Source organism: Tiliqua scincoides, chromosome 1 (genome assembly GCF_035046505.1).
Source record: "Tiliqua scincoides isolate rTilSci1 chromosome 1, rTilSci1.hap2, whole genome shotgun sequence".
NCBI lineage: Eukaryota > Metazoa > Chordata > Lepidosauria > Squamata > Scincidae > Tiliqua > Tiliqua scincoides.
Window position 1 is genome coordinate 32837260 of NC_089821.1, and position 16616 is coordinate 32853875.

The 16616-nt window shown below is 40.6% G+C and overlaps 1 protein-coding gene across 2 annotated transcripts in view; it reads right to left on the reverse strand.

Moving 5' to 3' along the window:
* Window positions 1-16616, reverse strand: part of CAT (catalase) — a 73884-nt gene that overhangs the window by 15256 nt on the left and 42012 nt on the right. For both annotated transcript variants that reach the window (XM_066613589.1, XM_066613580.1), the window contains exons 2-3: window positions 2276-2447; window positions 36-146 (exon numbers count right to left, since the gene is read on the reverse strand). In XM_066613589.1, the coding sequence (XP_066469686.1) occupies window positions 36-146; window positions 2276-2447 (283 nt within the window). The remainder of the gene's footprint in view (window positions 1-35; window positions 147-2275; window positions 2448-16616) is intronic.

The window sequence follows — 16616 nt, forward strand, 5'->3', positions numbered from 1 at the left end:
ATTTCTAATTTTTAACAGTTTGTAAAAAGCCTTACCAACAGTGGAAAATCGGATAGCGATTGGAGTTCTTTTCCCAATTTGGTCAAATACTTTTGCTTTGCAATACTTGGTGATATCATGAGTCACTTCAAAATAGCCAAAAGCACCTGAAAAAATAAAGATGCTTTTATTCAGAACTGAAGAGGAACAGAAACACAAAATTACTTCTGAGTAAATATGCACAGATTTGCATGCTACATCTCCTATTTGGATGTGTCTGATTTCTGCATGAGAAAATAGGCTGTAGAATATGTCACATATTCTACAGCCTATTGCAGCAGAGCAAAGTTGCAGCAGAGCAATGCATCCTCTCATTTTATGTGGGGGGAGTCTCTCCCCAAGTTGTCATACACTAGCTACCATATCTGATAGTTACCAAGCTCTTATACTTTTAAAGTACTATAACTTTCTCATATAGTAGATCTGATAGAACATCAACTCTGTTCCATCTATACTGGTGCTCTCCTGATTAAATAACTTGGAAAGAAATAGTCAAAACGTACTTTGGGTTTGTCCAAAAGCTTGTAATCCTATGGAATATTTGACTTTTTTCCCCTTTGAGTATTAGATCTCTATGCCAAACTCCTCTCAGTTTCAAAAGCATTTTGTCATATAGCATGGAGCTGCTGGTCAAAAAACACAAGTTCAAAGCAATTGCGATCCTGGCACCTATGCTGCCCAGGGCCAGGACCACAAAATGTTGCCACCCCTCATGCCACTCCACCCCCAACCAGGCACTAAAAACCAAAGTGATGTTTTTAGGCCCTCTGAAGGAGTCAGGAGGCCTTGAAAAGGCCCACAAAGACCTGTTTTTAAAAAAATGTGCAGTGGGGAAGAGGGTCACAGCAGCTCCCTCAGGTGGTGCCCTGGGACATTTGGCCCCCGCCACCTCTCTAGGTATGCCAGTGGTTCAAAGCAATCATGTGCCTGTGGAACTAAGCAATTCTTAGCCTGAATACTGCAAACACAAATTTTCCCCTTAGATCAGCAAGGGTGATTTCACGCTTTTATGTGTGAATTATCTTTCTAGAATGCATCCACACATGCAAAAGGGTGTAGTGTGGGATTTTTAAGAAATCTGATTATGTATCAAAGAATGAAACAATGAACAAAGTCTGCACTGTAAGCTTTGACAGTTCCATTCACCTGCCTTGAGATAGCAATTCCTGCCCTCCTCTTCTCCAAGAGCTGATTACCACTGTTATGAACCATCTATTTAATGGAAGGATTCTGTTAGCTCTGGGTTCTGAGTGAAACAGAAACACAGCTAACGAATTGGTCCAGGAGCAGGTGCAGGCTGCTGAGTTAGCAAAATCAACAAGCACCTGTGACAGACACACCCTGGGTGTTACCAAGCCTGCAATGATTGGCTGATCTAACTACTTAAGGGTTAGTATGCTGAGTCTCCAGTGCAGTGGTAGGGGTGTAGTTGGAGATAACTGAGAAATTGCTGCCAGTGACTGTGGAGGCTGGATATTTGTATGTATATGTGTGATTACTGACCGTGGACTGGATCTTGACTTTGTATTGTGGGAAGCTGATTGGGATTTGTTATCATTGGACTGCCTGATCTTCATGCTAAACTGGGACTGTTTATTGACTACTCTGCTTGTGATATCCCTTGCTCAAAATATAACTGCTGCTTGAAAGTACTTTGCTGTATATGCTGTTTCTTGCAACCTGCTCACATTGGGACAAACCTGGGATCCTACAACATCTAACGTTAACAGATTCTTGTGCACAGCAATGTGTATATGGGCTGCTTCTAAGTTCAGGGATATCTGGGTAAGGGCCTATATACTTAGTTATGCAATCAACCTACAGAACGGATAATAAATTAGAAAAGACTGTTAAGAAATAAGTTTCTGCTACAGGTACTACAAATCTGTATTTACTTCCTTAGCTGTGCTACTTGATATACATTTATAAATGGCTAGTCAAAAATATGGCAGGATTCAGAAGTCAAAGATTCAATAGATTGTTTTCATAATTTATATACAATTTGCTTGACATTGCAACTGTAAGGGAAAACAGTCAGGCCATAAGACTGAACACGTAAGACTGAAAATTGGAGGAAAAATCATTACAGGCAATTACGCACTGCGGACAACTTTTGATTCCTGTTCTTTTTGTTTAGAACACAATAACACACTTAGACCAATATTGTACTAAATGCTTTACTTTTAGCATGTAAAGTAAAAGAAAATGAAAAATGAAAAAAGCTTCAGAAACAAACCTGCTCCTTTGGCATGCACAACTCTTTCGGGAATCCTCTCTCGGTCAAAGTGTGCCATCTCATCTGTGAAAACCACATCCTGAACCACAAGAGGACCTCGTGGACCTACAGTCATGACATTCAGTTTGTCCGCTACTGGGATTCCTGCACCTGTGGTCAAGGCATCTGGTTTCTAAATTCAAAGGAGAAACAAAATTACAACAATCAAATAATAAAAACGCATATCTGCACTTTTTAGGGGGCTATACCGACGAATATGGTTCAGTGAAAGTAATCATTGATACATATGACGCAATATGCTTCCTGAAGACACAGGGGGAAATATAACTTTCTGTGTTTATTATTTCATAAGAATGTAAGAAGAAACTAAATGCAAATAGATGCAAGAAAAAGGAAAATATTTGAAGCTGTTGGCATTAAATAAGATTTCAGGCAAAAATACTTAGGAACATTGTCCAGTTGCCCTCCAAGCCTTCAGTGTCATCAAATTTAGAAAGTGAACCATAATTAAGGACGTAACAATGCTTATGTTTACAAGCTTCCAAACTAACCTTGAGCAATACAGTATTCATGATTTTCAAGGGACATGTGAAAAGCTAACGATTGTGACCGCCTGAAGCATGCAAAGTAATTGAATGTCATGCATAATCCACAACATTTGAGGCTTATTACTGAAAGTGCTTTGACTACTTTTTCATTTCCTTAGGAAACTGCTCCATATTGAAACATCTACATCTTTTTGCCTTATCTCACCATTTCCAAAACCAGAGGCAAATGTCCAGAGCAGGACTTCTAGTGCACAGTCATCAGCTGCAAAGCTAACAGATCTTTCTTAAGACTCAAGAGGCAAATGTGAACAGCTCAAAATCAGCTAGCCAGGTAATCTTTATACTGTAGGGCACAGTGTAATTCCTATGATGAATTTTTATTTTTTGAAGTGAAGCAGGTTATCCTTTGACAGTAACACGTACTAAGTCTGACACTTTTGACTAACAGAGAGAGTTCCTAAACTGCAGCAGCACATTTCAAAGGCAATAATATAACTGGAAGTCAGATAAGTAGGATAACAAGCTGTGTTGCAATCTTGAAAGTCACTGGGATAATATCTGCCTCTGCAAATTAAATTAACAGCTATAATCCTGTATTAATTTTTAAGTTTCTCCCACAGTAACCACAACTCCACCCGCTTGAGCACATGAGTCTTATGGAGTAACTACAAAGGGCAGATCCATCCAGATTATAAAAGCTTTGTTTGCACCTTTACAGAGTCTTCAAAACACTGAGAGTTGGGTATTATTTGTTTGTAACAGCACATTAATAAATGACACTTAGATCATCTGACTAGAGTTTGATGAACTTCAAGGCCACTCCACCTTGGTAAGACACTACAGTAACTGTTGTGGATTTTCTTTTAAGTTTTCATTATCGCCTATCACAATGAAGAATGAAACTGATTGTTTAGAACAGCATTATTCCTGTTCTTCAGTTCTTTTATAATACTAAAGCTAGGTTCCAATGTCACCATTGTTTCCTGCCACAGAAATTAGCCTTAAGGTTGCCACAGACTCCATGGTCCCTCTTATCATGCATGACAGAACAAAAGCTTTTGCTCCGAGTTTGGACTAAACTGCAGTTCTATGTTATACTCAAACTCAGGGAACTATGGTTTAGTTCAAACTAGTTTGTTACCTGCCGTGACCTGAACTTAAAAAAGAACACAAAAAAGGGAGACCAACCTACTCAGATTGAATGTCACTACTTCAATAAGCCACTGAGCTTTGGTGTTTAGAATTTCTTCATGTGACTATTATTATGCAATTAAACTGACAACTTTATGTAACTGGAATTTCCTGATGATGAGCCAGAACAGAGCTATTGGAAGATGGGTATTTGTGGTATCCAGAATGAAAAGAGCAGGGAGAAACATTAGTATCTGTGTTAACAACTGTGAAAGCTGGAAACAAATGAAAGAAAACATTAAGCTCAAGTCTTTCTCCTGTGTCATTCATAGTGGGTAGTGACCAACTTCCAGGTGGAATTTTGTTTGCGAGGAGTTTAGAATTAAGGAGAATAAACAATATTTGTAAACTGTCTGACTTGGTACAAGAGCAAGAGGTCATTTTGACCAGGGAGGTTGGGAGAATTGTGACCACCTTATTTCAAGTCTTCCAAATGAGACATGTTGCTTAGCCAGCTCTTTATGAAAACAGCCCCATGAGAGAAAAATCAGCATTTGAGATGCTAATTATAACAGATGGGGGCTTGGTATCAGTGGGGATCCATTTTTGGACCCCTCACAGATACCGAAAACCACAGATAAGCAAATCAGCAGTTTTGGGCTCCTTAAACCCTCCAAAGGTGACCAAAGCACAGCTCTAGTCACCTCCAGAGGGCTTTCTGAAGCGCGTGTACACGCAATCTCTGCAGGTTTCAGAATGCCTCCTAGAAGCAAAAATAAAAAGCTACTTCCCATTTTCTTCCAAAAACCAGAAGAGGGTGTGGTTTTTTTGGTGCCTCTGAGAGACATTTTGAAGCTCGCAGAGGCCACGGACAGATGCGCACAGCATCTGCTGGCTTCAGAAAGCCCTCCAGAGGCAACTGGAGCACAATTCTGGTTGCCTTTGGAGGGTTCAGGTTGGGCCAAATTTGATTCAACATGGGTCTGGGGGACCTGTGTTGAGCCAGATTCGTAGATAGAAAGTCTGCGGACAAGTAGGCTCAACCTACACTGAAGAATATCAAGGTTAGTAAGCAGAATCTATACTTTGTTTAAAAAAAAAACAAAGAGGTGGGATAAGTATAATAAATTAGTATTTTTATACTATTTTTCAACTATGATGTATATGAATTATGATATAGCAGGGGACAAATAACAGAATCTCTGTGCCTATGTTCCAAAAATATTTACTGTAAGCTTGAAAGATTTTGTAAAGTCATTTATCAATGGCATCTGATAATAAATTAATTGAAATTTACCCAAATACTCCAGTTACGAGCTGGAGATGCATTTCAAAAAAGGCTGAATTCTACCATATTTTCTGGTGGATCCAAAATAATTTGTCTTTTTAGGCAGGAGATGTGAGAAACTGTCAAAGAGGTTATAGGATACGGAATTACTTCTGTAGCAGGAAATTAAACTTACACTGCAATCCTATACCCACTTAACTGAGATGGGCAGTCCAATTCTACCTAAACTTCCCGACACCAATGCAGCGGTGCCAACAACGGCTATGCTGCATCCTCTGTAAGTTAGCAGATGGAAAGTCTTTGAAGTAAGGGGACATTTGTCCCCTTGCCCCAGGAAACATCCAAGCCACCACCATGGTGTTAACTCAGACCTGCGCCACCAAATCTCTGGTACAAGACTTCACTGAACCGTTTTGCTGGATCAGGTCTGGGAAGGAGGACAGGATATGGCACACACTGGCGCCGCCAAACTCTCCCCCATTTAGGCCTGATCTGCCTTAACCTCACCTTATTCTGCCCCCTCCCTGTCCCTGTACAGAACTTACCTGCTCTGGCGGGTGCCGCTCCTTATGCTGGTGCTGGTGGAAAGACTCTGGCCTCCACCCAGCACTTTCTGAAGGCTCATTGTTGCAACATGCCTTACAGAACATTTGTGACAGTGCATGCTAATAGAGCACATGCTCCACTGGTGCAAACAAAGAACAAGATTGTGTCAACAGTACCAATGAATTCAACAGGGCTTGCATTTGAGTAGACATGCACAGGACTGCACTATCATCGGATTAACTTGAGGAGGAAGATACAGAAATGGTTCTAATTCTTTTACTGGTAGCAAGGATCTGTTTGGCATTCTACTGGAAAAAAACATACACCTACAGTGATTGAATGGTAAAGAAAACTTGAGAAATAGTTGAGCTAATTAAAGGGGCAGGTGTTAGGTCTTATAACTTTAGAGATACACTTAACATATTTCTGGAATAGAGGTTCTTGATTTTGGTTTTTGTACATATAGGTTGTGCTTCATTACCCATGGGTGTTCCGTTCCAGAACCCCCAGTGGTTAAAAAAATCAGTGGATACCTAATCAGTGGAAAAATAGCTTTAAACACCCACTTCCAGGTTTGTTGCTCCTCCACTGTCACCCCAGAATGCATCAGTATAGAGGCTGTACCGCATTCAGTCACTACATGGGAGAATAATAGAATGAAATTATTTAACAGCATGAAGGCAGGAAATGGGATTTTGGTGCTTTTTTTGTTGTAACAAGGCATTTAAAGAAAAAACCCTACACCCAGATACAGTGGAGCTCTATCAAATGCTACTTACACAGTGAACAGCTTCATTATGAGAAACTGTTGCTCTGCACCAGTAGCTACATGAAGCAAAGCAGAAGACTCAGATCAACTGAAGAATCCCCTCTTTCTCTGAAGAAATTGGTGCTGTGAGATTCTTCAGATTCACCCTCTCAAAATAGTAAGTAGTCTTATATTAGTAGTGAAATTAGGGGTAAGAGGGTGCTTGGCCAAAATCTCAGTGTCTCCTGTCCAGCATTTCCACCTTATCTGTGAGTCCACAATAGCTCTCCTGCCAGTTAAACAAGAAAACCTCAAATACAGAATACTAGAACTAGAATACTAGCCCTGGAAGGGACTTTAGGGATCATCTAGTCTAGTCTAATCTCCTGTCTAGTGTAGGGAACTGCTACAGCATCCTTGGACAAGTGGCTGTCCAGCTTCTGCTTGAAAACCTACAATGAATGACAGCCAACTATGGCACAAAGTTGGTTGTTCCAGGGTCAGACAGCTCTCACAACTGAGCTTTCAAGGCTGGTGTAGCAGAAGCCAGGCAATGGGCAGTTTTCAAATATTGTGCTGTTAGCAAGGAATTGGCTTTTGTTTGGGGTTGGGGAGCTGCAGCTCCAGTTCTGTGACAAGGGAAATCTATTTCAGAATGGAAATTATTGTTAAGACATAGAGAATGCAACCTAAAAGCTGGGAAGGGATTTTTAAAAAAACAAAACACTGGAACCAGTAAAAGGTTCCCACACATTTGATGCCTCACCATAGGAGACAAAGACTACTGCCAAGGAGAACACAGTACCTGATAAACAGAGGATAAAAGCAGTCATTTTATTGTTGCAGTTGGCAAGTGCTGAGGGATGGGGGGGCAGCTGCTTAAAGTAATAAAAAGCAACAAGATGAACTGACAAATCAGGTTGCCTTTAACAAGCAAGTACAAAGTCTGACAATATCCTTGGAACCTTGTCAGTCATAGCTGCTGGAACAAAAGCAATGTTTAGGAATTTAACCAGCTGAGTGGGAAAATGGATAAAATACTGGTTCAAAAGCTATCCCTGAGGCAAGATCAGACCCTACCCAAGCTAAACCAAAGGTAGCTAACCTGCAGAAAACAGTGAAGGAGCAGGCTTTGCAGCTTGTTTGCGGTGGGGCTAGGTGTGAGGATTTTGACCTTGCCTTATGAAAAAATCTTATAATTTTGGGAGTGCTGTAATCCAGTAGAAATGGCAGCCGTCATCCAGACTTTACCTACTGAGGCCACCTCAGTGATCTGCTTTCAAAAAAAAATAGGAAGAGAAGCTAGTGTCAGTGGCAAACTATTTCAGGAGCCCTACAAGGACCAGCTACAAGAGCATCCATGGTAATTGCAAAAAGGCCTGTCTGTTCTGGCTATTCAAGCATTTGGTGCTTATACAATGCAGAGAAGCCTGTTATAATCCAGACCACAAACACACTCCTCAAGTGTATTTTAACAGGGAAGAAGATGCAAAGAGTGAGAAATACTAGGACAGCACATTCGGTTTTATTGTTCACACTCGAGAGTTCCACAAGCAAGACTGCATAAACCAGATTTGTTATCAGCAGCCTTATCGGAGCAAGAGAAAGAGCATAGTTGAAATATGATGCAAGAGGATGATGATGAATAAGATGATGAACACAGTGAAACAGATACAGGAGTGGAATCCTCTGGGTATAGGGCAGCAGGACAAAACAGTATGATATACAGACAGTGAGAGCAGTTATTCGAGACACCTGAGGTAACTGAATGAGAATATGGGAATAAAATATTACAGGTACAATTGGGCACAAGCTGAGTGGTGAACTGCAGACAACAGACTGCTGCAGAAACTTGCAGAAAAGGAGGCTTAAAAACAGCCTTGCCTGATCAGGTCAAAGGCCCATCTAGTCCAGATTCCTGTATCTCACAGTGGCCAACCAGATATCTCTGGGAGTACACAAAACAAGATACCTGTATCCTGTACTCCCTTGAAATCAGCATTCAGAGAGAGCCTACTTCTAAAACCAGGAGGGTTGCATATATCCACCATGGCTCGTAACCTGTGATGGACATTTCCTCCATAAATCTGTGCAATTCCTTTTTAAAGGCATTTAGGCCAGATGCCATCACCACATTCAGTGGCAAGGAGTTCCACAGATTAATTACATGCTGGGTAAAGAAATGTTTCCTTTTGTCTGCTGTTGTTGTTGGCAACCTTCAGTCTCGAAAGACTATGGTATCGCGCTCTGAATGGTGGTTCTGGGACAGCGTCTATTGTGGCTGAAAAGGCCGATTCGGGAGTGACAAACCCTTCCACACTGGGAGCAAGTGCAGTCTGTCCCTGGTCTATCTCCCTGGCTATGGGCCTTCCTTCTTTGCCTCAGACTGCTGGCCAAGTATCTCTTCAAACTGGGAAAGGCCATGCTGCACAGCCTGCCTCCAAGCAGGCCGCTCAGAGGCCAGGGTTTCCCACTTGTTGAGGTCCACTCCCTGGTGTGCAGCAGAGTGAAACTGCAAACAAAGCGACTGTATCACACGAAAAAAGAAGGAAAACCTCGCATTGATACGAGCAAGACCCGGGATCAGAGAAAAGTGGAGGAATTTGCACGAGCGCTTGAGGAATCTCTTCCAGGCCCGGTCGATGCAAACGCATCCAACAGATGGGAACATTTCAAGAATGCCGTTTACAACAACGCCTTTTCCATATTTGGCAAGAAGACCAACAAGACGGCAGACTGGTTTGAAGCCCACTCTGAGGAGTTGACACCAGTCATTGAGGAAAAAAGGAGAGATCAAGCAGCATACAAGGCCTGTCCCAGTGAGCGCAACCTGCAGGTCCTCCGAGCTGCTCGCAGCAAAGTCCAGCAGATTGCCAGGAGATGTGCTAACGACTACTGGCTCCAGCTCTGCTCCCAGATACAGATAGCAGCTGACACGGGCAACATCAAAGGGATGTATGACGGTATCAAGCAGGCCCTAGGTCCAACGCAGAAGAAAATTGCCCCTCTGAAGTCTGTCTGCTCTACCTGACACTCAATTTTAGTGGATGTCTCCACATTCTGGTGTTGTGCAAGAGGAAAAAGAACAGAAAAAGAAAAATGTTTATTCTGCCTGCATGTGCTTGTAGTTTCCATAGGAGTAAGTCCCCTTGAACTCAGTGAGAGCTGCTTTTGAATGGACAGACATATGATATATACATATAAATGTATTTGAAGAGAGTAAGAGAAGAAGTCTGAAGGGGGAAAATGGAGAGGTTGTTGTTGGGTTTAGCAGAGCAAAGATCAGTCACTGTTGTTTACCTCTTTAAGACATCACATTTCAATAAGGCAGGGACTCTTTCTGGGCTTAACTCCAATGTAGCTGGGCGTAGGTCCAAAGCTGAATGGTCAGGTTATGGCTGGGCTTGAAACCTCTAACTGATGAGTACATCTCAATCCCTGCAGCCCCCTTAGTGATGTGATCCTAGGGATCATGTCGCTGCCTCACCCCCGCCCCCACCCCTTAAGGGGAAAGTGGCCAGGGCTCTCTGGCTGGGGCGTTGCGACGCCCCAGTTTGAAAAGCCCTGTGCTATGGGGATGTATGATCTGGCCCTTATACATGGGTATCCTATTCATAGCTGCCCACCTTCTTGTCTTCCTTAGGGAATTTGAATTATTTGCCTAGTATATAAATCATAGCTTTGCTCACCTGTACAAGTGTTTCTAATGTTGGCCGAATAGTATTTTGTAGTATCATCACTTACAATTCAGACAACCTGCTTTTCATAAGCAGAGAAATAACATGACCAGTCACAGGAGCTAAATACTGAAGGCCCAATATAGCTCATCTGTAATCCAGTTGCTGCAAGAAAAAGAAGCGGCTGCAGAAGGGTTTCTTGCAGTGAAAAAAAGCTGCTGGGGATCTAAGAAGCAGCCAATGTATACAAACTTGTCATCCCTACATCAGGGCAATCTCTACTATTTGAGCATTGTTTTATAACAACACAGTTTTGAGTCGGGGGGGGATTTTCAAGGGTGGAATAAAAAAGACATAAACTTAAAGCATGTCACTAGATCCATGAAAGAACACACTTAGCCACTATGCAAGTGATTCATAAGTAGTTCACTCAACAGTTCCAAATGAAACAAACAGAACTGGCACAGCAGCATATGACGTATATGTAGTCTGAAAAATTACGATGAGAGCTCAGTCAAACAGGAACCCAAGCTTCACAAACAGTTTTGCATTACCATTTTCAGCTATTTGAGAGGATACTTAACAGGGCACAACAGAAATATACCCATCTGTAGTCAGATAATGCACCAGCACAGTGTAGCAAAACTGGTAGTGGCAGCCCATACATACATCTAAGCATGCACTCCTTTTGTGTCACCATGGAATGCGTGTGTGAACATACTTTCCTACATGCATCCAAATGCAGGATTGAAGTTAGTTTTATTGCCAGCTCTCAAAATGTGGTAAACCAGGGTAAGCATGCATCATCAAAGCAACTGGGAAATGCTTCATTTTACCATGCTATGCAAAATGAGCAGGAAATGCAAACAACTTGCAGAGCAAGAAGATAAATCAGCAAAAATCACTCCCCCCAATACACAGAAATCTCTTCCATTCACAGGAAGATTTGCGATACATCCTGTTTGTTTTAACACATACTGATATTATGTTTTACCTAATTCAGAGTTAGTCTAGAAAGCTTCCAGTAGTTAGTAGTTGGCAACCTTCAGTCTCGAAAGACTATGGTATCGCGCTCTGAATGGTGGTTCTGGAACAGCATCTAGTGTGGCTGAAAAGGCCGATTCGGGAGTGACAATCCCTTCCACACAGGGAGCAAGTGCAGTCTGTCCCTGGTCTGTCTCCCTGGCTATGGGCCTTCCTTCTTTGCCTGTTGGCCAAGTGTCTCTTCAAACTGGGAGAGGCCATGCTGTACAGCCTGCCTCCAAACGGGCTGCTCAGAGGCCAGGGTTTCCCACCTGTTGTGGTCCATTCCTAAGGCCTTCAGATCCCTCTTGCAGATGTCCTTGTATCGCAGCTGTGGTCTACCTGTAGGGCGCTTTTCCTGCATGAGTTCTCCATAAAGGAGATCCTTTGGGATCCAGCCATCATCCATTCTCACGACATGACCGAGCCAACACAGGTGTCTCTGTTTCAGCAGTGCATACATGCTAGGGATTCCAATTTGTTCCAGGAAAGTTTCCAGTATAATCTGTCAAAAATGTCTCCTGTATGCAAAACCACTAAGGAGATCTGCACATTTAAATTCGCTATTCGTTGTCAGACAGACAGATGACCTTTATCAGCCATAGAACTTGACAGTTGCCTAAGCAACTTACACAAAAGATTGCATTCAAGCAGGTCATCAGAACAAAAATAAATGTAAATTCAGATAAAATGTTCTTCCAATTTACGTTTAGTTAAAATCTCATATAAAAAGTTCGCCATTGGTTTTACCATTTTCTCATTTGTAAGTAATATCTGTAATTTCAATTCATCATGACAGTCGAAGTGATTGACAAAAAACGGGTCCAAATTCATAGATCTAGACTCCTTGTAAAGTGGGCAGTGGAGCACTATGTGAATCAGAGACTCCCTGGAACCCAACTCACAGGAACATGTCAATCTCTGTTGCGTAGTTTTATTAAATTTCAGATCCAGTTCCTGGGAAGAAAACACATTACATCTGGCGAGCGTAAAAGCACGATGAGATAAAGGATTATCTAAAATATATAAAAATCTAGAGTACTGGCCAGAAGAGGGGGAAAATCTGAAAATGCAAAGGTGAGTGGCTTTTATTTGCCTCAGCAAGGAGTCCCTGATATTCAATATCTTTCAAGCTAGAGATTATGATCTTTCTGGCCCGCATCAAAGAGTCATTACCCACCAGGTCATCCGGTAAACCAATCAATTGTAGTTTACTAAAAAGGCGAATATAGCCAGAATAAGTCCAAGAATCAGAAAGCAAATCCTGAATCAGTGAGTTATTCCAGCTATTAAAACAAACACTGAACCAAAAACTAGTGAATATACACCAAGCTATACATTCAAGTCTTTGATGTCCTGCTTCTAAACAAAGTGCGGTGTAAGGGACACAATGGGGTAAGCCAAAAATCTTATAAAGAAAAATTGAAAGTACTCTTTCCATTTCCTTACTGAAAACAGCAATCCAAATTGCTATCCCATAGAATAATTGGGCCACAACTATTGGTTGTCATCAACAGGTGCTGACAGGTATGGCTATATTAACCTTATTTTAGCTACTTTGTAATCTCTCTTTTTAAAACTCATGGTATATTAACCAATATAATTTGATTTTATTGTATGAAGTGCATCATTAGCCATCCTGGGCATCCTTGTATAGAGGAATGTAATATTCTAATAAAAATACCTATTATGTATTTTTAAAGCACAAAGAGATTATTTCCAGCACAAACTTAAAAACCTAAAGGTGCAAGTTTCTATAAAGGTGCACTGTATCTTGCACCAGTATAGGCAAATCAGTTACACGCAATGTTTTACCCCAGAGTACGCAGAGCCCTACAGCGGAGTGCTCGGTGATGACATCATCACTGATGAGTTCCAGAGAGCTGAAAGGGAAGCTGCACAGGGCTTCAATTAGAGCTGCAAGGCCACACAGCTTGCTGGAAAGGTTGGTTACATGCCTGTGAGAGAAGTGTGGCAGGTATGCTGTGTTATGTATCAACAGGTTATTACTGTACTTTGTGTCTAAACAAACTGAGATGCTTACAGGTGGATTTGGAGATAGCTCACCTGAATACAATTCAAAAGGCTATCTCTATACTTTTCACCCATGTCACATCCCTCTGTCTACCCACAACTATGTCACATTTATCTATCCACAACTGTACGAGTTACCAATGTTTTTAGATACTTCATTACTTTAGGTACTTCATGCATGACTGAGGGAAGGGAACTGTAGTTCTGATTTTACCACTTCAAAAATGGTATAGTTGCAGTTTGCCTTCCCATTTGCAATGACATCAAACACTGGTCCTGGCAAAAAACAATACAAACAAAATAAAAACACTCCATAAAACTTGTCACATGAGCCCAAAAGGGCTTTAGGTTTGTTTTTCCAAAAACCACAACCCCATCCCACTTCACCCTGGAAACCACTTTTGAAATAGAAGGTAATTTTAAACAGTTTGTGATGTGTCATGGGGATAATCATCTGTTGAACGGGAAGAGTAAAAAAATTCTCTTCATTAGTACAAGCCCTTCAGGTTAGCCTAAGGATCTTGGCCTAAGCACTCAGAATTTCCAAAAACCAAGGCTGAAAGTTACTGGGCATAGGTTTTTTTTAAATCAAGAAGCAAAAATAGATGTCTGTCGTGTTTGCTTAATAGTCACTCAAAGTTATAACTTGCTACAAAATGCAATATGTCATATTTGACCTCAAAAAATTATGTTCCATAGTTGAGTCTTTCTACGTAAAAGGCAGTTTTAATTCAATGTGTATAAAAGAGGATGCAGTGTGAGCAATTCAGTACTAAAAGATTGTAAGGGTTGAATATATTTGCTTGCATTACACTTCCATTTGCTTTCCTATCAATAGTTTATTGCTTTTAACACTTTCCATTTTAACAAACAACTGGAAGAAAACATAGCAAAATGGGGGATAGAGGGGGAAGGGGGGAAAATTTTTTTAAACCCACACAATACATTTGATTGACCAGAGGGTACACAAAGACTGAGGCACAGCCTATGGTCCAAGCAAACAGGGAATGTATTCCATTTAACAAATGTGTGCAGTATGCGGTTTCCAATTATTTAAATCCTATGATACAATGTAAATTTGTAGTTTGTCAGCAAGAATACATCTTTTATTGGGATGAATGGGCACTACTTGCTTTTCATATTTTAAATTCGTTTTCTTTAATAAAAGTTACTTAATTTGAATGTATAAATAATGTTTCTCAAATTTAAGAGTTGATTTTTTTAAAAAAACCATGAATTTCTATCAACTGTGATCCAAGTAGTTACAATTCAGTTTTGCAAATTCAGTCTTGCAAATATATTCACTTTTCTTCCACTTTTATTCTCAGGATTACTTATGGGATGAACAGTGTGACTACGAAACAGTTTTTAAAAAATGCTTAAACCTTATTAAAATAATTCAAAAACCTGTCAGTTAAAAAAAACTAAAACCAAAACTAATACATCATGATTAAAACTTTTCAGAAAACAAGGAATTTTGTTTTGAATTACAGTACTGCAAATCTAGGCAATAAGTGAAAAGTACTGCTTCTTATCCTATCAGATGCTTCTATTATAACTTCTATTACAACAGAACCTCCTCTGGCAAACTCAATTGACAGGCTCTGGGAAGATGCAGTCTTTCAGGATTTACTGCAAATGTCTAGTTTAATTTTCCAAATATTATTGGTGATCAAACTGTTCTGAAAAATTGGGATTGCAAAAATTCATCAGTTTGTGGATATATTGGCAACCTTCAGTCTCGAAAGACTATGGTAACGCGCTCTGAAAGGTGGTTCTGGCACAGCGTCTAGTGTGACTGAAAAGGCCAATCCGGGAGTGACAATCCCTTCCACACTGGGAGCAAGTGCAGTCTGTCCCTGGTCTGTCTCCCTGGCTATGGGCCTTCCTTCTTTGCCTCTTAGCCTCAGACTGTTGGCAAAGTGTCTCTTCAAACTGGGAAAGGCCATGCTGCACAGCCTGCCTCCAAGCGGGCCGCTCAGAGGCCAGGGTTTCCCACTTGTTGAGGTCCATCGCTAAGGCAGTTTGTGGATAGCATGTTAAATATTTACATAAACACATCCCAGGAATCTCAACTTTAATGGAGTCAAAATGTGAAAGTTATACTAAAAACATAACTATTGCTGGAGTTCTGTTGTTACACAACATGCACTATACTTCAGCTACCCTAGAGGTTAATTTAGGATTGCAGCCTACTGTCTCTTTCCTGGAAGCATGGGGCTTACATTTGAGTAGACATGCATAGGATTGGGCACTTTCAGCAGAAGCCTTCTAATCCAATCAATGGTTGGTTGGCAACCTTCAGTCTCAAAAGACTATGGTATAAGCCTACAGTGGTCTCCCATCCAAGTACTAACCAGGCCTGACCCTGCTTAGCTTACGAGATCGGGCATGTGCAGTGTAACAGCTGCAGCAATCCAATTAATAGCTACATTTTATTGTTATGTAAACTTTGTGTAGCATATGTTTTTATTACCCTGGATGCTACAATCTTTTATGGGTTAAATGTGCACTGTTAAACTGTATAATTTTCATGTCATATTTTCATGTCAACAAATTAAAGGATTTAAGCTAGTGAATCATCTCTTCTAACTGGTTAATCAATTAAATTTAAATAAATGTATACATTATAAAAACTGGAAAAAAAATGTATTTAGAGATAGTAGAGGAAGGGCAAGGTAAAATTTAGTAACCAAATACTTTTACTCATTGTTAGAAAGTCCTTTAATATTGTTACATTCTCTATTATATCATCATACTGAAATAAGCTAGCCTATGATGAAGAGTGTAATACGTTCTTAAATAAGCAACTCCACCAATCCAATGTTGTCCTTATTAATTTGTCAACGCTAACTGGCATAATTTTAATGCTCTTTGTTAAAAAAAAGTTTGGTGAAATGTGTCAACAAGCTAATCAACTGCCTCAAATACTACTCCCCAGCTGCACTTTCACTTGCTTCTGCAGATTTGTTAATAAAACAAAACCTGCATGTCCTGCCAAGAGTTAGAGAAAAGGTAGCCAACGAGAAAAAATTATAGTTTTATTACCGAAAAACAAGTTGCAAAGCAGTTGCTAAAACTGTTGGCGTAGAAAATACTGCTGACTCATCCACTCAGTTCAATTCTTGATAGCATGGTTTGGAAGATCATAAATAAGAGCTGAGCTAATGCAAGTCCTATGTGTGGGTTCCTTTTCCATATCCTGCTTAGTGCTAATCATAGTTTATCATGATTTCCAGTTCAACAAATTATGGTTAGTGCCTCCAAATCAGAGTCAAAGATCATGGTATAAAGAAGAGTTTCGATTATGGTTTGGAGGGCAAACACTGACCATAGTTTGACAATC